Here is a 27,676-nt window from a genome sequence, read left to right as displayed (position 1 = left end):
CGTGCGCCAAAACAACCCGGGGCGGCACCGCTTGGACTCCGCGTGACGCTCGTGCCGGTGCGCATGCACGCGCGCGTACGTGAAAAAATCGGTAATGCTCCTGTTTGAACGTCAACGTTTCGGACGCTCCTCAAAAAACGATTCGATCGACGCTTTGTCTTATCCGTCTGCTCGACACCCTCTCCATCCCTATTCCGTGTCCGCGCGTTTTACTTCTTTCGCTCTTCTCTCCCTCTCCTCCTCCCGGCTCCTCCACTCTGCTCGCGCCGCCGCCCCTCCCTCCCTCCACGACCTCCATGCCGCGACGGCGGCGGCTTCCGGCGAGCTGCCCCTCCCTCCCTCCTTACCTCCTTCCCTCGCTCTGCGACCTCCATGCAACTGGAGAGGAGGGCGGCGGTGGCGGCTTCCGGCGAGCCGCTCCTCCCTCCCTCCTTACCTTCCTCCCTTGCTCCGTGACCTCCATGCAATCGGAGAGGAGGGCGACGGTGGCGGCTTCCGACGAGGTACGTGGGTCCTTCTCTGGCCCTCCTCCTTCTATCTCCTTCCTCCTCATATGGATTTGAGCTCTCCTCCTCCTCCTCCTCCTACCCCTCCTCTGGATCTGGATCTGAGGAATGCGGCGGTGGCTAAGGTTCCGACGAGCTCTATTGCAGTAGGCTTGCTTTGCTGTTGCAACAAGCAATATTTTCTTTGCTGCATTAGTTTTTTTTTCTGATGTTGCATCTCGCATTGAGCCTTTTGTTTATGTTGTTACAATAGCGTCGTTTTGCTATTGCAACAAGCAATATTTCTTTGTTGCATTAGTCTTTTTTCCGATGTTGCATCTCACATGGTGTTTTTGTTTCTGTTATTGTAGTAGTGTTGTTTCGCTGTTGCAACAAGTTTTTTTTTGTTGCATTGGATTTTTTTTCTGATGTTGTATCTCGCACTGCGTTTTGTTTTCTGTTTTTGCAGGAGCTTTGGTTTGCTGTTGCAACAAGTAATTTTTCTTTGTTGCATTAGTATTTTTTCTGAAGTTGCATCTCGTATTGCAGTAGCTTTGTTGTGTTATTGCTGTCGTTCTTTTACTGATGTTGTAGTAGACTTGTTCTGATGTTTCACCTCGTATTGTGCTTTTGTTTGATGTTGCAAACAATTTTCTGATAGGAGTGCGTTGGGGGCGGGCGAGGTTGGGGGCGAATGGGAAACCCGTTCTATTCGATCCGTTCCGTGCGCGGAGGGCGGGCGGGTTCCGTGCGCGGGGAGCGGAGGATGAACGGTTCGATCTCTTCTGTTCCGTGCGGACGGACGTGATCCCGTGCAGGAGGGCGAGGCGTTGTAGGAAGGGCCCGATGTGGTTGCGTCCACGCACCGTCCAGGCGCCAGCGCTGCCCTATAAAAATCCCACAGCACAGCAGCCTGAAACATCGTCGCCGCGACCTCGGAGTCCAAGACACCTTTTTCCGCCACTTTCTCGCGACACCGACGCCACGTCGTCGCACAGCCACCACCCCGCCATGGCGCCGAGGCTGGAGCGCGGCGGGTTCCAGCTCCCGAACACCGAGCAGGAGAACTCCCTCTTCCTCCGCGCGCTCATCTCCGTCGTGTCCGGGGACACCGCCGCCCCCGCCGCGCTGCTCCCGGAGGCGTCAGCACCGGCGGCGGCGGCCGTAGAGGTTCCCGCTCCGGCTCCCGCGGCGTGCGTCAGGTGCGGCGCGGACGGGTGCCCCGGCAGCGGCTGCGAGCTCGTCGCCGGGTCGAGCAGCGACAGCGACGGCGCAGAATGCTCCGCGTCCGCGAGCCGCGGCAACGGCGGAGGAAGCGTGGGCAAACGGAGAGGGAGGGGGAAGAGGGTGAGCCAGTACATGGGCGTGCGGCGGCGGCCGTGGGGCAAGTGGGCGTCGGAGATCCGCGACCCGCGCCGCGCCGTGCGCAAGTGGCTCGGCACGTTCGACACCGCCGAGGACGCCGCGCGCGCCTACGACGTCGCCGCGGTCGAGTTCCGGGGCCAGCGCGCCAAGCTCAACTTCCCGGCGGACGCTGCCGCCGCGGCGCCCGCGCCGGCTCCTTCCTGGGCGGGGGCGGCTGTGCAGCCGCACCACCGTCCAGTGCCCGATCAGAGCCTCCGCGAGAACTGCGGGTCCAACGCCGCGTCGCCGGTGCACGTGGCGCAGGCGCCGACCACGCAGCAGGGAATAATAAGGCCGGCGCCGAAGGAACAGGACATCTGGGACGGGCTGAACGAGATCATGATGATGGATGACGGCAGCTTCTGGTCCATGCCATGATCCTGCTCCTGCACCTTCGTCCATCCATCTCCGGATCTTCCTCTTGTTTTAGTGCTTTTATATTTTATATGATGAGATTCCATGATTGTTTTTTAGGGAAGAGATTCCATCATCTCCCTCTGAAAAAGAACACACTTTAGCTTCACGAGAGATTGATCGGCATGCAGGCGCACCTAAAACTAATTACTCACTGATTCGCGAGACAAATCTATGCGAGACAAATGTACTAAATCTAATTAATTCATATTAGCATATGTTTATTGTAGCACCGTATTATCAAATCATGAACTAATTAGTCTTAATAGATTCGTCTTATAAATTAGTCTTAATTCGTACAATTAGTTTTTTAATTAGCCTGTACTTAATACTCGAAATTAGCGTTCAACGTCCGAACTAAACTTTAGCTAACGGATGCCATCAGATGACTGTACTGTGAATCTGTAACTCGTCAGTCACCAATCGCTTTCATACGACTTTTACACCGACCTCTGACCACCGTTGTCGTGTGACTACGTTTACAGTATGAGTCGATGAGTGGCTACAAACAATCCAGCGTTCCTCGGTTCCTTCGCCTTCGTTACCTTTGAGTCTTTGACCACGGGCGCTGCACGTGCACCCACATCCACCTTCAGGCCTCCTTTGGATGGGAGGGTAGAAAAAGGATAGGAAAAGCAAAAATATAGGAATGAAGTACACCACTTCTCTAATTCTATGGAATTAGAAACATAGAAATATGAACTTGGAAGCCCTTTGGCAACAACTCAGGAAAACCAAAGGAATTGTACAGCGTGCTGCTCTCAATTTGTATTAAACTGGCCCGTTCTCAATTTAGCGGCTTGGCCCATTCATGACGCACAGCCGAAGGCCTCAGGAGATAGGGCAAGCAAACTAGCAGTAGTAGAGCAGTGACGGCGCACTCCCAGCCTCCGATCACGCTCGCACGGCGGCTCCGCCCCGCGCGCCCGCGCTGCTCGCCCGCTTGGCCGGCCGCCCTTCGGTCCTCCATAGCTGCACGCCGGCGACGCGCGCGATCTGCTGGGTCCATTCCTTCCTCCGCGCTCGCGCTGCTCCGCCGACCGCCCCGCCGTTGGCCCGCTGCCGCTCCGCCGACCGCCCCCGCTGTTGGCCCGCGCCGGGACCGCGAATCGATCGAAGTCCAGACGGCGGCCGTGCCCTGCGCGCCTGGGCCCGGTGGCCTCCTACTGTAGAGAGGGAAGTGATGCGCCTATATGCACACGCGCCTGTACAAACCACATCCTGTTCATCTCCAAGCACACAGATCATCTCCAAACACAACGAGCTCACCTCCAAACTCTTCAAGAGCTCTGACCAGATACTTCATACGGTGAGTCATGAATCTCATAATTTTGTTTTTGTTCTGTACACGTCAATCTTGCTAGTGACATTTATTTGTTATTTCACATCTCGAATACCAGGTGGTAGCCATCTGTTTATAGTGAATCTACAACATATTTGAGTACCCTACTTGGTTTTCCACTGTGTTAGTCATGGATCCAAACTATCGACGCCGATCACAAAATGAAGATGAATTCATGTTATTTGTTCTCCCTACCATAGAAGATTCATCAAAGCCATCATCTAGTAAAAAACCTATACATACATCAAAACTGTCAGGAGCTGAGCGTGTTCAAGAAATCTTAACAGGCCATGAGAGCCTAAGTAAAAGGAACTTCAGAATGGAAGTTGATGTTTTCCAAGCTTTGGTCAATAAGTTGCATGAGAAGCAACTACTTGATGATTCAAGGATCTCAGTAGAAGAGAAGGTTGCTATATTCTTATATGCACTAGCAAAAAATGCAAGTAATGAGACCTTGCAATATGAGTTTCAGCACAGTGGAGAAACAATTAGTCGTCATTTTGGAGCAGTGCTTGATGCAATTACACAGCTTACATGTGTATATATACGCCCACCTTTGCTACACCCGCACCAGATTTTGCGAAAACCAAAATTCCACCCCTTCTTTCAGGTATGAACAAATGCACTTGATTGTTTTCTTAAATTTCATACGTTCAAACAAACTACTTAAAGACAATATACCATATAAATAATGTTATTTTTTTATTTCTGTAGGATTGTGTTGGCTGTATTGATGGGACTCATATACCAATGATACTTCCACTAGATCAGCAAGAACCATATCGGAATAGAAAGCAAACACTATCTCAGAATGTTATGGTAGCATGTGACTTCGATCTAAAATTTGTACATGTTCATGCCAGTTGGGAGGGATCAGCTTCAGATACAAGGGTTCTACACGATGCACTTAACCATGGCTTTGAAGTACCTCCTGGTAAATTTTTTCTAGTAGATGCAGGTTATGCAAACACAACACAATTCCTTGCGCCATATCGTGGAACAAGATATCATTTAAAGGAACAAGGAAGAGCTAAGCAAAAGCCTCGAGATTACAAAGAATTGTTCAATCTTCGACATGCACAGCTAAGGAACCATATTGAGCGGGCAATTGGCATATTAAAAATGAGGTTTCCTATTCTAAAAACTGGTGCACACTACCCGGCTAATAAAACAAGTGGACATATCAGTTGCTTGTTGTGTTCTACACAACTTCATATGCCTACACAACGGAGATATGTTGTGGCCATGTACCTCCAATGTTGAAATTGATGCAAACCAGATTGTTGATGTGCCAGATGGAGATCTGAACTACAATGGTGACATACAAGCATTCAATAACGCTAGAGAAGCTGGGAATCAAAAGCGAGACGACATAGCACGAAGGATGTGGGCTCGTTACGTAGCACGAAGGCCTTAGTACCATTGTATATAGTGATATTAAATTCAGGGTCATTGTAGCCCTTGTACTCCAAATTAGCAACTTAATATATTCTAGTATTCTACTTTCATCTCTCTAAATAAAATCCATGAGATAGCACTCTACTTTTTTACCCCTCACTGTCATGGCATATACACCAAAAGAGCAACTAGCTACAACCAAGTTTACCAAAAGCTCTCAGTCTAATGCAAAAGTACATCTTGGCATCTCTCTAATCCTGAAACAAATCCTGAAGGTTTGTTTGCGCACGCCCAATTTCCCTTTTAAGCCAAGCCAACCGTAATTCATCGGTAGAAAATAATAAGAATACTTCCCTGTTCTCCTTGCATTTGAAGATGTCGGCTGCCACCAATATTTCTCCCATCTGTAGACCCTGTAAGCGTTCAACCATACTGACACACTTGTTGATGCTGTATGGATCCTCCAATTTTTTCTCCTCAATAGCAGCAAATCGATCTATTTCTTCCTTCTTCAATTTTAGGTATCTCTCATGAAATCCATCATCCGAGAGAGCAACTTTGCTCTTTTGTTTCTTATTACCACGTCGAGAATCAGATGCCTCTCTATGCATGTGTGTGGAGGTAGGTGCAGCTTGTGGCTAATGGACATGATTAGATGAAGGCTGCGAAAAATCAAAGTTTGCCTCCTCTGTCTCTTCATCAAGATGAAACTGTAGATCTGATTCACCCGGAGCATTTAACGTTGGAGATGGTGAGTCATATGTGTCAGCCACTTGTGTTGTTTGTGTTGATGGAACTAACACATTCTTTGCTTTGCTTGCATAATGGTCCATGCCTTGACGGGTTCTCCCTTCGGCATGACGACCTGCAGGATGACGTGCAACAAAAAAAATGATTACCAAATTTAAGAAATCAAAGAGACATGCAAATAAAAATGTGCAGAATATGTAAGCCTCACCATCGTACAGTGAAGATAAAGCATCATAATATGGGAATGACCTATCTTGCCAATGGAAAGCGTCCTTATTGTTGTTGCGAGCAGTAAAACTAGACCAAACACTTGCAGGCGCAGTCACCATCATTCGCTCAGTATCCCATCCAAATCCACTTTCAGCCAGCAAATCTTTAACACTTCGGTATGCTTTCTTCAAGTCTTGCTCCTGCTATTTGACTTGGTTAATAGAATATGATGTACCAAACTTTGCATTCACGCGATGAACAATGTTTGTCCATGCATCCTTACTCCAAGCATTATGTGTTCTGAAACCCGGCACATCATGTTCTTTTAAAAGATCAATAAGGAATAGTTTCATTTGGTGACTCCATCTGGCTCTCTTTGTGGTCCCCAAATTCACTGCAGTTCAGAAGATTACATAGACCCTGTTTCATCAGGAATATGCAACTATAAATTATAGGCAGGGTACTAGTGCATCTGAAATGAGAAGAAGCATCACCTAATTCCTGGGTATTTTCTGTAGACCAATGCTCATCGTCAACATAATCAGACCATTGTGATTGGGAGTGGTGTTGTTGTTTATCAGACAAAGTGCGTTGATCAACCACATTAATCTGAGTGGATCCTTTCCACGGCATCAGTACCCTTGCAATAAAATAAAGTATGTTATATGATTTAGGCATATAAAATATGGTAGAACAAACTACTTTGCATCAGTTCATTCTGCTTCTTGTAGCTGCAGGCTCCCGACGCTAGTAACAGCCCGGCCAAGCCCGTGGCCAGCGGCACTTGCTATTGCGCCTCTTGTCTGCTCGCCGCAACCATCCCACACCCCCAAATCCTCCTCTTCCATGGCTACAACCTGCTAGCGAGTGGCGCTGTGGCGGCCTGCTGGGTATGGCGAGCGGCACGGCATGGCGGCGCCGGTGCGCGGCATGGTTAGGGCTGCGGCAAGCGGTGTGGGTGCGGGGCAGGGCTAGGGCGAGCGGCGTGGTGGCAGTAGCTGCCGCTGGGGCCTCGTCCTCGAGATGCCATGCGGTCGCATGGGGAGCTCCGCCTCCGACTCGCTTCTGATGGGGAAGAATAACGCACTTGTAGATGGGGAAAAGGAAAGTACCTGGATGACGGAGGAACTCGCGGATGCATGATTCCGTACGGCGTTGTCGCTGCGAGTGCCGGACTAGGTGGCCGGAGATGGGTTCCGATGGATTGGGTCACCGACGTTGAGGCAGGCCGACTCGATGGTCTGCGATGGGAAGGACCTCGCGCCATCTCGTGCAGAGGTGACGGTGCCGCCGACGCCTCAACCGGGGATGGTGCGGCCATCGCCTGCGCCGACGACGGTGTCCGTCAGCCGTCCCGGCGATGGGGCGGCCGCTGTTGCCCCTTGGCTTGCGATGGGGATTGGGGAAATGTTCTGTTTCGACTGGGCTGGAAATGTTCTGAAAGACACAAGCGCGAAGCGAATCGAGCGAGCGGGAGACGAGCGAGGGCGTGAGGCGCGCGAGCTGTCCTTTTCGCGCCAGGAAAGTTTTCAAGAGCTTCGATCTCATTTTTGGTTTCCTATAAAATGAGGCCACGGGAATGGAATCCTAAGGATTTGTTCCTTTGTTTCTCCAGTGAACCAAAGGGCTCCATAGGAATAAAACCATAGGAATCTCAATCCTCCAAAATTCCTTTGCCATTCCTTCAAACCAAAGGGGGCCTAAGAGTCCGTTTGGTAGTTCTACTTCATTGGTATGTAATGTAGTTTTTTGGCTTTTCCTGATGAAACAGAGGTTAAACTGTTTTAGAAAAATATTTGATAAAATAGTTTTTTATGATTATTGAAAACACTAAAATATCTATAATACCTTTTTTCTTTCTTTATTTTCTTGCTCACTTATTTTACCTTCTTTCTCAATCCTCTGTGTGACTTATCTTCTCCACGGGATCCTTCTCCACCTAGGCCTGGGTGTTCGGTCTGACCGAACCGAACCGATCGGTTCTTTGATCTTTTAAAAAGTTGGTCATCTAAAACTAGAGACCGATCGGTTAGTTTCATAACTCAGGACCGAACAAGTACGGTTTCGGTTAGTTCGGTTCAGTCTCGATCATGATCGAACTAACCGGACTAGATAAAACAACTACTAAATATTATAATTTATAGCAAATTTTAGCAATATTTTTTCTATTGAAGGCAAAAATAACAATACAAAATATAGATTAAACAAAATGATAACAGTCATGGTTGATATAAACCCACTAGAATAAATATTATATCACTAATAATAGTCTAAAGTACATATTATGTCAACAAAATTCAAATGTTTGGTTATCTGAGGCATATAACCGAACTAACCATAAAAAGTTAGTAGTATGGACTTGGGACCGGACTAATGACCGAAAACTTCGGTCTAGATCACTTCGCTTAGTTTGGTTTGGTCTTCGGTCAATTATGCCCAGGACTATCCACCGTGGAGACCCTTCTCCACCTCACATAGTTTTAGGGGTTGTTTAATAACCCTAACAAGGACAATTTTTATCATAGGCGGTTAAAATCCTATATTTGCGAACGTTTTGCCTACCAGACGGTTTTATCATGTGTCAAACTAAATAGATCTTTATTTTATTGTTTTTAGCTACGGCATTAGTAAATAGTATTTGATTCATGGCTCAAATAGCCTTTGAAATGCATGGTTTTATTTTTTATATTTCTGAAGAACTTGTTGCATTTGAACTTGGAAACTTTGTCTACGAAGTCATCGAATATGGTTAGGTACCGTCTTATTAAATAAGAACAAAGCTCCCATTGAGATGGGTCGTCTAAGGCTAAAGGGCTAATCCAAGTGGATTTTTTTTAAACGAATCAGACAGGATAGCTGTTGATTATATTAAAAAGAAGATGAACTCAGACTGGGCAACAACAAACAACCAAAAAAACAACAACTCGGGCCGGTTGGATTGGGAAATCAACACGCGCCGATCTCAAACTCAAAAGAAAAACAACTCTGGACGGTCGGATTGGGACATCGGCACGAGCCACACAAAGCTGAAAACTCAAAGAAGCCGCACACCGCACCGCCTTCAAACCACCATCAGTTGGTCGCCACATTGTACTACCGTCCCCCGGACGACGAAGATGTCAAGACGAAACGTCGTCGTCACCACTCGCGCCTGTCAGGGACAAATACTAGGATACCGGAAGAGGAGGAGCTAATGATCATCAACATTGATTCATCCGAGCAGTTAAGGGCGCGTGTGGGGGGGTACGACCCTGGATACCCACGACAGACCATATGGGCTGCGCCTCTAGGGGTGGCCCAGCCCACAAGACGAAGCCTTGCGAGGCACGACGCTGCTCGGCGCCTCCCGCAAGACACCGGGAAGATATCCTGAAGATACTACGAGATCTGTTAGGATACGATGATCCCATGATTCATGTAATTTGTTATTACTTTTCGGTTATCTCCTAGATCTAACCGACTTGTAACCCTGTACCCAGACTATATAAGGCGGGCAGGGACCCCCTCAAAACACACGCAATATCATACGATAACCAATACAATCCAACAGACCACAGGAGTAGGGTATTACGTCATACTGACGGCTTGAACCTGTCTAACTCATGTGTCTCTGTTGCCTTCTTGTTCTCGATTACACGCATCTCTGCCGATCAATCTACCTTCGTGAGATACCCCTCGGAGGACTGCCGACGATATTCTGTCAATAGTTGGCGCGCCAGGTAGGGATGTGCGTGTTGTTTCTATATCGAACAAGATGGTATGTTCCGCAGGCTTTTCGTCCCTCCCACAGCCCGGCCAGATCTTCACGGTCGGATCGATCTCGTGGATCATCAACGCTAACGAAGTCGGAGAGCTCATCGAGCCGGTACAGATCGATACTGAGCCGATCACCCCAACACCTACGACTACAGATCCGATCTCAGAACCACCTCTGAGGTCATCTTCACCAACAACTCGTCGCCCGCTCCCCCCGCTACCAAAAGAGGCGAATCAACAGTGACAATCTGATCGTATCCATCGATTGGGTCGGCCAGAAGCTTGCCGATTGCCTCTCCATCATAGAATCAGCTCTGACCACTCTGGTTTAGTGCCGGCCACCCTCCGATCCAGATCTGTCGGAGGCTACTCAGGAAACTTCAGGGGTTACGGCCCTACCCTTCGGGTTCACCAACGTCGCCGCCACTTATAAAGAGGACCTACGGGGCAAATTCGTCGACCAGGTTGGAGATGTCCATCCTCTCGCCGATCAGATCGCCGACCAACTCTCGCTGGCTGTCAACATGGTACATGTCGGTCGATGCCTCGGAGCATCCCTCCAAATCATCTTGGAGGAGAATCCATGCTCTGAGTCCCAAGGCTCTACGGAGACTATTGCTGAGACCACCGCCGAACAACTTCCTCTTCCTCCTTTCTGTGGTGGCGCAATCTTCAACTTTAGCGTCGATAGCCCCCACGAGAAGGGGAAACCGAGGAGGACCGCGCCACCCACATCAATAGGAACATGAACCGTGTGTAGCGTCGAGCAAACAAGGCTGCCCTTGAGATGGCTGAGGCTTAGTTGACTCACAAGGAAGGCCATGCCAACTCCACCGCAACCTCGACGATGAATTTGTCTGTGTTGATGGCCATGACGTCTACAAGACCCCAAGCGCCAACCTGGCCATGGCCACCAACGAGCTCGCCTGGCTCTCACAGACACCAGAGGTCACCAAGGTCGCCACCATGCTTAAAGCGGCAAACTGCCAGGTCAATGAGATCCACCAGGATCAGAGACCTTTATACTCTAAAAGCTCAATTCGCCGATTAGCCGCACCAAGATCTGATCGCCGCCCAAGTCATTTCACTGACTAGCATCACGATGATAGATAGCCCCTCTAGGGGGGAGCTAGGGGCAACCACATCGAACACCTTTGCCAACACAACCAGGAGGTTGACCAGAATGTCCAAGTGCACCTCAATAATCTCTGAGACACACGACGATGTATCGATGAGCGCCGCTTCAGTGGCCATGAAGAAGTACACCGCTATCAAGAGTACGAGCAAGAGTTCGATAACCTAGACTTAGCTCTTGAGCCACTCAACGTCGGCAATGTTGCAGATCATGACGCCGACAACCTCGAAGGGCCTCCAGCATTCATGAGGGCACTCCGAACATTCTAGTGGCCCTGTGGTTTCAAAATCACTAGGGGCGAGCCCTACGAGGGAAGGATGAACCCCACACAGTGGCTACAGGCTTACACCACTGTTGTGCGCGCCGCTAGAGGAGATACCAGTGTCATGGCGAACTATCTTCCCATCATGCTCACGCCAACCACCATGAATTGGTTCACAAGCCTTGCCCCAGAGTCCATCGGATCCTAGGAAGAACTGAATGTGGGGGTATGGCCCCCCAAGACGTGGGCCGCACCGTCGGAGGTGGCCCGGCCCATAAGATCAAGGCGTGCACGGCGCTGCTCAGCGTGCACCGCAAGACATTGTATAGTACCAAATAGGATACTTTACTTGTAACCCTGCCCCTCCAGAGTATATAAGGAGAGGCAGGGGTCCTCTACTTGACATCATGTATTCAATACAATACACCAAAGACACAGGATGTAGGGTATTACGTTGATCAGACGGCCCGAACCTATCTAAATCGTTGTCTCTGCGCCTTGTGTCACCATCTGGTTCCTGATTACGCGCATCCCCACCGACAAATCTACCATTGTGGGATACCCCTCGGTGGACTATCGAGCATATTCTATCGATAGTTGGCGCGCCAGGTAGGGGTGTGCGCTTGATCCATGGCGAGCTAGATGGATCTCAAATCAACAATGCGTTCTCATCGTCAATCTCGTGGAGATCCATCCTAGTCCACGACGATGATTCATCGCTGCTACACCAGCCCCTGCGACAGCAGATCCGATCTCAGAACCACCTCCGAGGTTGTCCTCGCTGACCACTCACCGTCGCTGCCCTCATCGACGACTCACCGTCGACTCGTTGTCACCGCTCGACGGCCTTCGCCGACATCCTTCGCCGACGTCCCTCGCCATTGACTCGTCATCACCGCTCGGTGGCCTTTGCCGATGTCTTTCTCCGACGTCCCTCGCCATCGACTCGTCGTCACCGCTCGGAGGCCTTCGCCGACATCCTTCGTCGACGTCCCTCATCGTTGACTCGTCATCACCGCTCGGCGGCCTTCGCCGACATCCTTCGCCGACGTCCCTCACCGTCGACTCGTCCTCACCGCTCGGCGGCCTTTGCCGATGGCCTTCACCGACATCCTTCACCAACGCCCCTCGCCGTTATCTCGTCGTCATTACTCGGCGGCCCTCACCGACATCCCTCGTCGTCGTCGAGCTGCAAGCGAGTTGCCCGTGTCGCCAACCAGATAACGCCATACGCCGTCGACCAGACATTCTGTCTAAAGCTAAGTCATGCTTTAATATTTTTCTAAATATTCTCCAATCTTTGTATATCGCCATAATATTTCTCCGAGCTGTTTTCTCCTTGTTTGCACTCCAAATGATTTTCCGAACCCTCGAACAGTCACGTTGGTGCTCGGACGCCTCCAGAGACGGCCCTATCTCTGGCTCCTCCCTACACGTGCTACGGGCTCCATGCTCTACGTTATGGGTGATCGGCAGCGGCTCCTTGGTCACGCCTGTTCCTCCTACACGTGCACGGGCTCCGCGCTCGATGTTATGGACTATGGGCTAGCTAGAGCTGGAGACTCAGCTATACACTAACTGTTCGGACGGTTTATATTAAACATAAATATATTTTCACACCAACTGATCACCAAGCTACATACGCTATTTTTTCTCCAGAGTTTATTTATTTGTACATCATGTACTACCCATTCTATATGTTTGTATTGCAGGATCATCATCCAGGTGATCGGACCACCTGGTGCTCGGACTTCTCCACCGATCAACTGGTCAGACCGCTTGGTTCATGGACTCTGTCGCCGACCAGTTGATCGGACTATTCGCTGGTTGTTTCTACTCAATGTTCACTTCGCCACCGACCAATTGACCAGATAGTTTGCCGCTCGTGCTTCATCGCCAGCTACGCCAGTTACTCCTCAGCACTTGGATTCTTCATGCTCGAGGACTAAGTGGGCACACTTTACCGCACGGACGTCGTCAGCTATGTCGGTGCTCGGACCTAGCCGCCTACGCTGGGGACTCCTCGGTGCTCGATCATCGCCAACGACGCCGGAGACTCCTCGCTCCTCGGTGCTCGATCATCGCCAGTGATGCCGGGGACTCCTCGCTCCTTGCTCCTCGGTGCTCGGTCATCACCGCCTATGCCGGGGACTCCTCGGTGCTCAGTCATCGCCAGCGACGTCGGGGACTCTTTGCTCCTCGGTGCTCAGTCATCGCCGCCTACGCCGGGACTCCTCGCTCTTCGCTCCTCGGTGCTCAGTCATCGCCGCCTACGTCGGGGACTCCTCGCTCCTCGCTCCTCGGTGCTCGGTCATCGCCATCTACGCCGAGGACTCCTCGCTCTTCGCTCCTCGGTGCTCGGTCATCACCAGCGACGCTGGGGACTCCTCGCTCCTCGGTGCTCGGACATCGCCAGTGACGCCAGGGACTCCTCGCTCCTCGGTGCTCGGTCATCATCAGCAATGCCGGGAACTCCTCGCTCCTCGGTACTCGGACATCGCCAGCGACATCGGGGACTCCTCGCTCCTCGGTGCTTGGACATCACCAGCAACGCCGGGGACTCCTCGCTCCTCGGTGCTCGGTCATCACCAGCGACGTTGGGAACTCCTCGCTCCTCGGTGCTCGGTCATCGCCAGCGACGCCGGGGACTCCTCGCTCCTTGGTGCTCGGACATTGCCAGTGACGCCGGGAACTCCTCGCTCCTCGGTGCTCGGTCATCGCCAGCGACGCCGGGGACTCCTCGCTCCTCGGTGCTCGGACATCGCCAGCGACGCCGAGGACTCCTCGCTCCTCGGTGCTTGGTCGTCGCCAGCGACACCAGGGACTCCTCGCTCCTCGGTGCTCGGACATCGCCAGCGACACCGGGGACTCCTCGCTCCTCAGTGCTCGGACATCGCTAGTGACGCCGGAGACTCCTCGCTCCTCGGTGCTTGGACATCACCAGCGATGCCGAGGACTCCCTTGCTGCTTAGATCTTGCTACATCTCGTCGGTGTGCTATCAAGCTGCTCCATGCTGTTCAGATCAGGGTGCTGATCTTGGGCAGCACGTCTGGGGTTTTGATACACGCATGTCAGATGACGTCAGCAAGCTTTCAGACTTCTTTGACCCTGCTACAAGATTCATTCTTCATCTTCCAGCAGGCTCGGGGACTAAGTGGGCACACTTTACCTTGCGGTGAATGTGCTTGTTCTCATCTCGAGGCTATGCCTGGGGACTAGCTGCCTGCTCGGCTGGTCTTCTACTTTATGACTCTGGCACCACATGACTGCGTCACCTACTGTCAGGCTCGGGGACTAACTGTGGGGGTATGGCCCCCCAAGATGTGGGCTGCACCATCAGAGGTGGCTCAGCCCACAAGATCAAGGCGTGCACGGCGCTGCTCGGCTGCACCGCAAGACATTGTATAGTACCAAATAGGATACTTTACTTATAACCCTGCCCCTCCAGAGTATATAAGGAGAGGCAGGGGTCCTCTACTCGACATCATGTATTCAATACAATACACCAAAGACACAGGACGTAGGGTATTACATTGATCAGACGGCCCGAACCTATCTAAATCGCTGTCTCTGCGCCTTGTGTCACCATCTAGTTCCTGATTACGCGCATCCCCACTGACAAATCTACCATCGTGGGATACCCCTCGGTGGACTGCCGAGCATATTCTGTCGACACTGAACAAGGTCTTCACTGACAACTACATGGCTACGTGTACTCGGCTGGGCACCAAGCATGATCTGAACCGCGTCTACTAGAAGCTATCCGAGCTCCTCTATAGCTACATCAGATGCTTTTTCAAGATGAGGAATTCTATTCCCAACATCATGGAAGCCGAGGTCATCACCACCTTCGTCTGAGGACTCTATCACCGTGATCTCCACTCCAAGTTCAACCGTAAGCCGCCCACGGGGATTGGTGAGATGATTACGATCACCAATCAGTACGTCGACGCCGAAGAAGCCAAAGTGCGCTTCAATGAGGATGCGGGCACTCATCGCCTAACTCGCTGCAGCGACGATCGCCCCGATGATCGGTGCCACACCAACCGCCACTACGACAACCATAGTCACCATTGGGACAGTGGCCGTGATCAACCAGAAGGATCCAAGTCTGGTCAATATCATCGCCGCTGACCAGACCATATCATCACCGCTATTGACGAACCTCACGCCAAGCGCGACTATGATGAGCAATATAAGAAGATCCTCGACGACCCATGCCCTCTCCACAAGAACGTCAAGCATAAGATGAAGGACTATCTCAGCTTGGCTAAGGAATTTTAGGCCAAAAAGCCAGATGACAACAACAACAACGGCGCCGGAGGCCACCGACCACCTGGGGGCAATAACAATGCCTTCTAGGATCATGACAAGGTGGTCACCACCATCTTCGAGGGTCTCGCCTCCACCGAGAGCAGAAGAGAATGGAAGCTCGTCGCCCGCTGGGTGCTCGCCGTCAATGCGGAAGACGTCACCGCCAACCCTAGCTATCGCCCCTGGTCCGAGGTCCCCATCACCTTCAACAGGGCCAACCAGTGGGTGGACATCCCCTACACAGGGCGTTTCCCCCTCATCCTTGATGCAACCGTCCAGAAAGTGCTTTTTAGAAAAGTGCTCGTCGACGGTGGGAGCGCTCTGAACCTCCTCTTTGCTGGAGCCCTAAAGGAGCTAGGCCTCGAGATAATAGATCTCACACCCTTTGACTCCTCCTTTTAGGGTGTGGTACCTAGCAGGGCATCCAAAATGCTTGGAGATAGCACCCTACCAGTATAGTTCGACGCGGCAAGCAACTACCGCATCGAGCACATCAACTTCTACGTCGCCGATTTCAACACCGCCTATCACACTATACTTGGTCGGCCAGCTCTAGCCAAGTTCATGGTTGTACCGCACTACGCTTATCTAGTGCTAAAGATGCCTTCGCTTGTAGGAGTCCTGGCCCTGTGGGCCAACCTCTCCATCGCCTACGCCTACGAGACAGAGAGTCTCGCCATCGCTGAAGCTACCGACCTCTCCATCCACATGGCCAGTGTGGTCACCGATGCCAATACGGTGCCCACCGACGACCTAGAGATCCCATCGTTGGAGCCTCCTCGCGTGTCCGTCAAGTCCAAAGAAACCAAGAAAGTCGGACTCAGCCTCGATGACCCCTCCAAGACAGTGAAGATTGGGGCTCACCTTGACCCCAAATAGGAAAGCGCGCTCATCTACTTCCTATGTGCTATTGTTGACGTGTTTGCTGGGAAACCTGCAGACATGCCGGGGCTACCATGGGAGAAGATCGAGCACTCCTTGAATGTCTCGCCGACCGCCAAACCGATCAAACAAAAACTCTAACAATTCACGCTAGACAAGAAGGAGGCTATTAGGGTAGAAATAAAATGGCTCCTAGCTGTCGGATTCATAAAATAAGTGTATCATCATGAGTGGTTAGCAAACCCTATTCTCGTTCAAAAAAAGCATGAAGAATGGAGAATGTGCGTTGATTACACTGATCTTAACAAACACTGCCGTAAAGACCCCTTTGGTCTGCCTCGGATAGACGAGGTGGTAGACTCCACCGCCGGCTGCGAATTGATCTCCTTCCTCGACTGTTACTCTGGCTATCACTAGATTTCCCTCAAGGAAGAAGACCAGATCAAGACGTCATCCATTGCGCCTTTCGGTGCATACTGTTATACCACCATGTCCTTCAGACTCAAGAACACTGAAATGACCTACCAAAGGGCCATCCAGATGTGCCTCGATCAATAGATAGGCCACAACATCGAAACTTACATCAATGATGTGGTTGTCAAGTCCAAGACCACCGATAATCTCATTGCTGACCTCGAAGAAACGTTCGCCAACCTAAAAAGGTACCAATGGAAGCTGAACCCTTTAAAGTGCATCTTTGGAGTTCCATTCGGTATACTCCTGGGCTACATTGTCTGTGCCCGTGGCATCGAACCCAATCCCGACAAGGTCTTCGCTATCACCAACATGAAATGTCCAACCTGTGTAAAGGACATATAGAAGCTTATAGGCCGCATGGCTGCTCCAAGCCACTTCATATAATGCCTCACTGAAAAGGGACTATCATTCTTCAAACTCCTCAAGGCCTCCGAATGCTTTTCCTAGTCAGAGGAGGTAGATACAGCTTTTGAGAAGCTCAAGTTGTTTTTAACAAAGTCTCCGATCATGACGATGCTTCGACCAGATGAAACTCTACCAATCTACATCGCCGCCACTTCTCACATCATTAGCACAGCTATCGTCGTCGAACGTGAGGAGGCCAAGCATGCCTATAAGGTGCAATGTCCGGTCTACTTCATTAGTGAGGTCCTTAACGAGCCCAACACTCGTTATCCTCAAGTTCAAAAACTACTATATGCTATTCTGATCACGTCACGCAAGCTCCGCCATTACTTCGAGTATTACAAGATCACCATGGTCACCGAGTTCCCTCTAGGAGACATTCTCTGCAACAAAGAGGCCAACAGTCGCATCATCAAGTGGGTTGTCGAGCTTGGCACTTACTCCATCGAATTCAAAAGCAGGCCTACCATCAAGTCATTGGTGCTCGCTAATTTTGTCGCTGAGTGGACCTAGATCCAAGAGCCCATCACCGCTATTTGCCCCGAGCACTGGGTGATATACTTTAATGGCACCCTCAACATCAATGGTGCTGCCGCGGGCATTCTGTTCATTACGCCGACAAAGGATAAGCTCCGATACGTTCTCTGAATACATTTTTCGGCCTCCAACAACGCCACCAAAAACAAAGCGTGTCTTCACGGACTCCGTATAGCCGTTGAGCTTGGCCTTAAATGCCTCATGGTATATGGGGACTCTGCGCTGGTCATCAACTAGCTCAACAAAGATAGGTCCTACTCTAGTGAAAAGATGGATGCATATTATGCCAAAATTAGGAAGCTTGAAGGAAAATTCTATGGTATCGAGTACCACCACATGGTACGAGATCAAAATCAGCTCGCTGACCACCTATCCAAGATAGTCTCTTCTCGCGTTGTGATTCCACCAGGGGTCTTCGTTCAAGATCTTTTGGCTCCATCCACTAAGGAAGAGAAGGAAGTTCAAGAAATCCCCCTCGTCGAGCAGCTGATACTTACAGTACCTTCACCAGCTGCTGATTAGAGGGAATAGTTCATCAATTACCTCATCAGCGTTGAAGTACCCGCCAACAAGACTGAAACCAAATGCCTAATCCATCAAAGCAAGCATTACATGCTGGTGGACGGGAACATGATGAGGAAAAGTGCCAAGGAAGGGATACTATAGAAATACATCACCCAAGAAGAGGGAGTGAAACTACTTCTCAAAATTCACTCTGGTACTGCAGTAACCACATGGCCTTGAGAAACCTGGTCGGCAAAGCTTTCCAAGCTAGTTTTTACTAGCCCATGGCCATCTCTAATGCAGAAGACCTCGTCTAACATTGTGAAGGGTGCCAATTTTTCGCTAAGCAAATCCACGTGCCGGCACAAGTACTGCAGACCATCCTAGCTTCCTGGCCTTTTGCTTGCTAGGGTCTAGACATGATCGAACCTTTCAAGCCAGTGTCAGGTGGTTTCCGGTACGTATATGTCGCCATCGATAAGTTCTCCAAGTGGATCGAATACAAACTGCTTGTTTCGGCTACTGCAAAGAAAGCAATCGAGCTCTATGAAGATATCATCCATAGATTCGGTCTCCCGAACAACATTATCACCGATCTCGGAACTACATTTACTGGTCATCATTTTTGGGACTTCTACGAAGACCGATGCATCTATGTAAAATAATCTTCGTTGCCCATCCTAGATCCAACGGCTAGGTCAAATGGGCGAACGGCATGATCCTTGATGCCCTCAAAAAGAGGCTATATCAGAAAGAAGAAAAGCATCTAGGCAGATGGCTCAAAGAGCTACCAGCTGTGGTCTAGGGACTGCATACTCAAGCTAGTCGCAGTATTGGTGTGTCTCCATATTTCTTGGTCTACGGCTCAGAAGCCATACTACCAATGGAAATTGCCTTTCGAGCACCTAGAGTAGAACATTATGATGAAGAACAAGCCGCAGCTGTTTGGACAGAGGACGTCGATAGGGCCAAGGAAGAACGCCTAGTCACCTACATTGTGGTAGAACCTCCTAAGAAATTGGGCCCACGTGCACCTATCATTGTCTCAACAGACCTCTGATAGCGTACACGAGTTCCCAACAACTTAACAGGTATGTCGGGTGTCCTCGGGAAACCCGAATCATCCATGAATCTTTTCCAAACAGGATCCCAATCATAGACATTGCAGATTGCAATAGTTTTTCAATATACATACCAGAGATTATAAAGCGGAAGATTTAAGTTTTAATATTACAAACTAGTTTTTTCAAACTTACATAACCATAAGTGTCACACAACCATAGTAGCGGGATAATATTACATTAACATTATTTATCATACAAACTAGTGCCTTGTACAAAGGCCATTCATCATTCCTCATCGTCATCGACTTCAAACACAGACATGCAGCAGGGACCAAAACAAGCCTACGCATGCGACTCACCTACAACAAGGGTTAACCAACCCTGAGTACAAAAGTACTCAACAAGACTGACCCGATGTAAAAGGGGTGAAAGACTTTAGAGATGCAGGTGTTGGGGCAAGGTAAGGATGAAGCAAGATTCAAAAGTTCTTTGCCAAAAGCTTACTATTCTTGATCCTATTTTCAAGTTTTACCCCTAAGTCGTCTTAGTTCATTATCTCAAACTAAGTGTTCATATCCCATGTTCCAATCCTTCTCATTCCATTCCTTTTCTCAAATTTTAGTAATTCACTAGTCCTGCATTGTTTCTGTAATGAAATGAGTCTCCATATCCGTGGAGCACCGACAATTTGATTTGATTCAAGTCCCAGCTGGGGATTCCTTATCACACGATATATGTAGAACTTAATCTTGCATATATCAACCTTGCTACTAGATCCTCCTATACTAAGTCATCTCCACGCCACCCGAGAGCACATCACACCTCTAATCCAGCCACATTCTAGCCATGAGGGTACATGCTACTCCCACCATCTCTCCACTCCCAGTGCGTGGGCATTCGTCTTAGTATCGGATTAGCCAAAGTAGGCTTACTGGAGTATGTGACCAGTACTATAAAGTGTCTTGTTCAGAAGATCCACAATGAGTGGCCTTTAAGCGACATAGTCGGCAACATTACCCAACATTCAAGATAAGTCACCCAACTAGTCTCTAGTTCATTCTATATTCTTTCTTTCTTTGGCCAGTATGCCATCTTTGATTGTATCGAAACTTTTACTTTGAAAGCCTACCATAAAGCATACTAAGCATTCTACGCCTTTCTAAATGAAATCATCTTCAAGGATGATAAACAATTAACAAGGTAGGCAATGCATCAAGTAGGTAACATTTGAATAAATCAACTTAATGCAATAGGTAACATAGGTGATAAACTTTTTAAAGTAAACAATGTAATGGTTTAATGCAGAAACCGGGGCTTGCCTTCGTTGACGATCTCGGGTTCCGGATCTGTACCACAAATATCAAATTCCGAGACAACCGGGGATTCTTCCACAACTTGCTCAACTAGGATTGGTTCACTCTTGGATTCTACATGAAATAATAACATATGCTTCAACATGATGATAATATAAACATGATGCTTTCATGGTGCATGAAATATAATAACACCTTGAGTACAACTTTCCTTCACGGTACAGTTACAGGCCAACAAAACCAACTTGCAATTCTACCATCAAGGACCACACAAGTGACTTGACCAAATTGATCTTGAAACCCTACTGGTCACAAAACATGACCAAAACAAGATCAAACTCTAACCTAACACTTAGGGTTTGCTTTTATTCATTTTTGAATTAATTTGGAAATAAGCCCAAAAATAAACTTGTTCCAAATGACCTCAAAATTTTATGTAAGCTTCCTCATGACAAATTAGTGTACCAAAACAAATTTCATAATTTTTGGAGTTGTACAGTGGCCTACAAAAATTATGGAAATTACATTTATCAATTAATTGACTGAATTTTTGAACATTAAAAATTTATACAAATTTCAAGTTTCATATTTTTAAACCATAATAGAACATGTACAGAAGCTACACACAAATTTTCAGAATTTTTGGAGCTGTAACTATTTTCCTATGAATTTCCAAAGTTACTATACTATTCAAAATTTAGAAAATATCAAAACCTCACTGTTCTCTCTCTTCTCTCACTGACAGCCTGGGCCCATTCGTCAGTGACACAAAACAGGACACGACAGCGCTGACGATTTCGGTTGGCCAAAACGCGCCGATGGTGAGGCTCCGACGAGGTGGACAGCACCATCATGATCTACAACACCTCGCGAACCTAACCCGACCCTCAGAACAGTTGCAGATGCACCGGAGGAAGCTCTACATCAGCCATGGCGGCCACGGTGGCACGGGCACGGCGGCGCATGGCACAACGTTGGCTACAACGCGGTAGAGAGTAAAATAGAGAGAGCATCACGCTCAGGAGCTCACCGCGAACACGACGGTGTGCTTGACGAAGGCAGAGACGGACTGGAGCATCCTAGCCAAGGTGAGGTCGGTGGTGGCGGTGCTTTGGCCGGCTCCGAGGAAGAAGACGTCGTGCTGGGTGATTCCAGCCAACTCGAGTGATGCAAGCAAGCTGAGGAAGCGCTAGATCGAGACGATCACGCTGGCATAGCTAGGCACGATGGGAACGGTTCGACGACGGCTACGGTGAGCGGCGGAGCTGAGCGGTGGCGGAACAGAGCAGAGAAAGAAAAGAAGGACGACGACGAGTGCTCCTATTTATAGAAGGGGAAGGCGCGTCTAGCTTCGCCAGCTCCTGAATGAGGTCGCCACGGCGACAAAAACATGTCACCGTGAGAGGAAGCGGTGAAGATGATCGGCGGCAGCAGCTCGGTGGCAAGCAAGCGGTGGCGCTCTGCTGTCAACTGAATTTTTGAAATATTTATAGAATTGCCACTGAGTTCATTTTACAAATTACTCCCAAATTTTCTAAAGAAGTTGAAAATCTCCATCAAGTTCTACAACTTTGCTTAAATGAACATTTTCAAATTCTGCCTCCATTTTGAAATTTGAATTTGGGGTGCATTCGAGCATTTGAATCATTTCAAAATTACTCCAAATTTTATATGTAAACTTTAAAAACTTTGAATACCAAAGTTGATCCTTATAAAATAAGCTTCAACTTTGCTTTTTGCCACACCCCCAAATTCTAAATGGATTTTGAAATGGACAGAAGGGGCAAAAAGGACTTTTATGATTTGAATTTGAATTCAAATTTGATTTGTTTACCATTTTACTTAACTATGATTTTTGACCAATTACATGGCCCATTAGGGTTATTTGAGTCAATTGACACATGGTCTCACATGATCACATGAAATTTGACACTTGTGGTCATGATCTTTATTTAGAGTTTTGGATCACATACATCACATAAAATAACAACTTATGAAATAAAGCTTATTTAGTGAATGCATTCAAATTTTTCTACTTTGTGAATGCTTTGCAATGCATATGATAACATGTCAAGTTGTAGTGCTAGGTCAAAACACCAGAGGTGTTACATACATCCACACAGCCAAATACCTAAAAGGCTTGTAGAGATACTACAACCGCAACATCAAAGGTCGTTCATTTGCTGTCGGCGACCTTGTTCTCCGTAGAAAATAGAAAACCGAAGGGATGCACAAGCTCTCCTCTCCCTGCGAAGGGCCTTACGTGGTCAAAGAGGTTACCCGACCAGGGTCTTATCGGCTATGTGACATGGACAGAATCGATATCCCCAATTCATGGCACATCGAGCACCTTATACGTTTATATCCTTGAAACGCTCCAGATATGTATTCTCCACTCCATGATGAATAAAGTTTTGGTCGCCATAATTTGACTCCATTATTTCTCCATTATTGATGAGTACAGGCCCGATCTTCCGAGAGGTAGCCGGTAAGTTCGATTTGTAGAGATCTCGACGTTGGCGATCCGGCTTCAAATCAGACACGATTCGAACCCTGCAACCGTTACACCACTGCTCCATTGGTTATCAACCAAGCACAACTTGATTGACCTCGCCAAGAAGGCTTTTCCTGCAAGCGAATCGAAGAGCACAAGCAAGAAGGTAAAACACGCAATCTGAAATTGCAAATATGAATGACGCGAATATCAATAAAGGATTCAAGAACTCGGTTCCAAAGGACTAATCGACACAGTGGAGGAGATCAAGAACGGGGGCCCTGGATCACTGTAAAAGGATTTGTCACCACAGTTACAATGAACGATTCAGTTTCTCGATGGAAAACTAAACTCTAAACAAAACCCAATTGTGTAGCAGCGGCGGCGGCTATGTTTATAGTCTAAGACTCGACCTAGGGTTGGGGACGGCCAGGGGTTGGGCGCCCACAACTTGGGCTTAAGGCCCGACACGATACATGGCCAAGTTGGCCCAAATAGGTGACGCAACATCTTGCTGTGGTCACACAGAATGATCCACGGACCTTCTAGAGCTGGGACTAGATCCAAAACGACGGCGTCGTCGTCCCCTTTCCAACGCATCCAAGAACGGCCCATTTCGATGTCGTATGAGGAAGTTATGACCGAAACAGTGACAACATGTCTGCTGAATCCGAGGGCGACGTGGCAGCTGAGTTGGGAACGAATTGGAACTTAGGGAAGACCATGGCGTCGATGTGTCCAACGTGGCGATGTCCTCATCATCCTCCCCTTCTCGAATTGGAGTCGTCCTCGACTCCATCTTGGCAATGTCCTCATCATCCCCTCCTTGTAGAATTGGAGTCGTCCTCGACTCCATCCCATCATCAGCGAACTCCTGCAAAAGGTTAGTGACAGCAGGCAATGCACCAGACATAAAAGGTTGACAAAACATAGTATAACATGGTGCATCAGGATTATCACATAACTCAACAGTAGCAGGAGTTGTAGCAAGAAAAGCACCTCCTTTTAACTTAATCCCATTATTTTTAGCAATGTCTGTTGGAGGTTTATTTTTTATCTCATTAGCATGTTTAATAATATCCGTAGGAGACAAAGGCAGCAATGTAATTTTCTTGTCCTTATGTATGATAGTGTATGTATTAGTTCTACCATGGTGTAAAGCATCATTATCAAATTCCCATGGGCGACCTAACAAAATGGAACAAGCTTGCATAGGGACAACATCAAAATCAGCAGTACCATGATAAGAGCCTGTGAAAAAACTAATGCGGGCTGATTTAGTTACCTTAGTCTTACCACTATTATTAAACCATTGAAGTTTATATGGATACGAATGTTGTCGTGTGGTCAAGCCAAGCTTGTCAACCAAATCTGAACTCACCAAGTTGTTGCAACTCCCGCTATCAATGATAGTGAGAACACGACAACCCTACACAATGAGATACATGTGGAACAAATTGTGGCGTTGGATCTTCATCTTTTCTTCATGACCCACACGTGTACTCAACACATGCTGCACAAGAAGGCTAGGGTAGTCCGCGGCAGCAGCCACGGAGTCAATGGTGATGGCCTCCTTGTCTTGATCGCCCTCGATGGGATCTGCATCAATGTTAGCAGCAAGGGCTAAATCATCTTCAACATCACTAGCACTTACATATCCATCCTCGGTAGCAATGAAAGCGCGACGACTGGGGCATTCCTTCATGACATGTCCCATGCCTTTGCATCGGTGGCAAATGATTTTAGAGCTGGACGAGGAGGAGCTAGTAGAAGCACCCGGAGTGCCACCTTTCTTCAGCTGTGGAAACTGCACATTAGACAATTTACTTACCCCGGAAGAAAATGGAGGTGTAGATGGCTGTGGTGCAACAGGAAGCTTGGGCGTCTTCGGCTCGGAACGCTGCTGAAAATTCCTCCCATTGTTAGACCTGAAAGGCTAGTGTTGTTTGCGTCCCTGTACTTCTCGTTCGGCCTTAATAGCAAGATGATACAATTGGGAAAAATTGCGCCATTCTTTGTAATCAAGTATGTTCTGTATATCATGGTTTAAACCACCAAAAAATCTAGCACTAGCATCATCATCATCTTCATTTATACCACAACATGCTAAACCAATAAGCAATTCTTGATAGTATGCTTCTACTCCTTTATCACCTTGTTTTAAAGTTTGTAGTTTCAAACGTAAATCACGTTGGTAATAAGGAGGAACAAAACGAGATTTCATACGTTGCTTTAAAACATTCCAAGTTTGAGGCATAGCAGCAGCATTATTGGCATTGCAAAGATCACTCCACCAGAACAAAGCAAAATTAGTAAACTCACTAGTAGCAAGTCTAACTCTATGCTCAGCAGGAACATTATGAGAATCAAATTTTTGTTGAACAGCAAGCTCCCAATCTAAATATGCCTCTGGATCAACATTACCAGCAAAAGGTGGTAGACTAAATTTAATTTTAGCAAAAGGATCATTATTACCATGATTATTACCTGCCATACCGCGACGATTGAAGTTGAGGCGGCGACGGGCACCACCGTCAGCATACGCATCTTCATCACTAAAAGCATCTGCATCTTCATCATCAGCATGATAAGGTGGAGGGCGTTGCTCAAGCTGTTCAATGCGGGTGACCAGATTGTTCACGTTGCGCGTCAGCTCGGTCATAAAATTGCGTTGTTCAGTCATGAACGTTGCAAGCTCGCCCTTGGACACGCACTCATTGAAGTCCGTCGGAGTTCCTGCCATGGTTAGAAGATAGAAAAAGACAACACCAAAGTATTATCCCTATCAACTAAAAGGAAACAAGTGGTGGTGATGGTGGTGAAAGTGGAATGCAAAATCATAAGCGGCTTACCACCGTCTTGCCTGTATTCTTACCAACGCCAAACAGGAGCAAAACCAAAGTGGCGAAGCAATCCGTTGTTGAGCGTGGGTAACAGTTGCAAGATGAACCTGTGCTGACAGAAGAATATGTGGAGCTATGGGTAGGCACACAATATGACAACAAGGATTAGCAATTAACGAGTGCAGAGTAGCGATTGTTCAATCTGGATCCAAAGTACAAATCACAGGTGCTGGCTAAGACGTGTCGAGACGTAGCGCAACAAGGTGAAAACAAAGGACGATCGAAAGAACTCACAGAACAAGCAAATAACCCGGATTTCTCCTTTTTCCTGATTTTTTCCCGGATTTTTCCAAAAGGCACTAGTAGGAAACAAATTTTTTTTTTACTATTTAATCTCCACTTACGGTCGCCGAGCACTAAGCTACTCCTTAACGAACTCCAATACGAGATCGCCATAAATGCTCCACCATGTTTCTCCATATCTCCAACATGTGATCGCCATGAACACTTCATCGCATTTCTCCATATCTCTAAAATGTTTCGTCAATCGCCGAGCAGCACACGTTCTGTTCTATGCTCTATGGAGAAGACCTAGTCTTTGATCTCTCTCTACACATGCCATGGGCTCCGCGCTCTATGTTATGGGTGGTCGACTGTTGTTCCTTGGTCATGCCTGTTCCTCCTAAACGTGCACCGGCTCTGCGCTCGACGTTATGGACTATGGGCTAGCCAAGGCCAACAGCCCAGTAAAGAACTAACTGCTCGGACGCTACTAATACTATGTATATCTCCAAGTTATTTCGCCAACTGCCAGGCAGCATACGTTTCACTCTGTTCTCTATGGAGAAGACCTAGTCTTCGATCTCTCCCTACACGTGCTATGGGCTCCACGCTCTGCGTTATGGGTGGTCGGCTACGGTTCCTTGGTCATGCATGTTCCTCCTATACGTGCACGGGCTCCGCGCTCAACGTTATGGACTATTGGCTAGCTAAGGCCAAAGAGTTCAGTAACAAACTAACAGCTCGGACGCTACTTATACTACATATAATCGCGTTAGGGTTAACACTACAATGATCTTTTCACCGTAATACTAGCAAACTGCATAAACATGCACATGTCATCTCACAACATTTATACATATATATAAATGATTGTCTATGCCCTTGTGCGTTTTAACTACCCTGTTCAGTTATTACAGCATGTTCTTTGAGCAGATCATCGGGTTTCGTCATTGACGTCCATCTCGCCAAACAGGTCGATGTTGCTAGCCAACTTCGTCGCTGCGTCCTCCACCTCATCTTCCAGCTGCTGGTGCTCCGTCTCACCAGTCCCTCTAGTGAATCTAGTCCCTATCGCTTGAAGGTCAATGGTAGGATAGTGGGACCGTACCACCGCAAGGGCATGTGTTATGGCTGTGACGATGGCGTCATGGTTGAAGCTCTTGAAGTTCTCCCACGCTGCCTTGCATCTATTAATGATGGTGTCTCAATGCGGTGGCCTACCATCGGGCTAAGGAGCCACCTCCAGGTCGATGCAGTCGAGCATCGGCTTGACTCCGGTAACCACGATGTTGAGCTTGTTCCTCTGGGTCCTAGCCTCCTGCTCCAGCACATCAAACTGTGCCTTGGCCCTTTGACGGTAGCCTACAGGCATCACAAGGAACCGTCAAACAAAAGAAATCACTC

The 27,676-nt window shown here is 48.4% G+C and overlaps 1 protein-coding gene and 2 pseudogenes across 1 annotated transcript; 2 read left to right on the top strand and 1 right to left on the bottom strand.

Annotated features, from left to right (window-relative positions):
- The first annotated feature begins 1,421 nt into the window (after window positions 1–1,421).
- On the top strand, window positions 1,422–2,527 carry LOC136464569 (ethylene-responsive transcription factor ERF021-like). Its single transcript, XM_066463514.1, has one exon. It carries the CDS (start codon window positions 1,497–1,499, stop codon window positions 2,265–2,267), a length of 771 nt encoding a protein of 256 aa, XP_066319611.1. The 5' UTR covers window positions 1,422–1,496; the 3' UTR covers window positions 2,268–2,527.
- Window positions 2,528–3,486: 959 nt separating this feature from the next.
- LOC136466174 (protein ALP1-like) lies at window positions 3,487–5,062 on the top strand (annotated as a pseudogene).
- Window positions 5,063–5,294: 232 nt separating this feature from the next.
- On the bottom strand, window positions 5,295–6,636 carry LOC136466173 (L10-interacting MYB domain-containing protein-like; annotated as a pseudogene).
- Window positions 6,637–27,676: the final 21,040 nt, after the last annotated feature.

This window comes from Miscanthus floridulus, chromosome 7, assembly GCF_019320115.1.
Source record: "Miscanthus floridulus cultivar M001 chromosome 7, ASM1932011v1, whole genome shotgun sequence".
Taxonomy (NCBI): domain Eukaryota; kingdom Viridiplantae; phylum Streptophyta; class Magnoliopsida; order Poales; family Poaceae; genus Miscanthus; species Miscanthus floridulus.
The sequence above is the reverse complement of the archived record's forward strand: the minus strand, read 5'-3'. Positions and strand labels throughout refer to the sequence as shown.

What these genes read in the sequence shown, in the direction of transcription:
- LOC136464569 (XM_066463514.1), top strand. Translation starts at nt 1,497, where the DNA reads ATGGCGCCGAGGCTGGAGCGCGGCGGGTTCCAGCTCCCGAACACCGAG.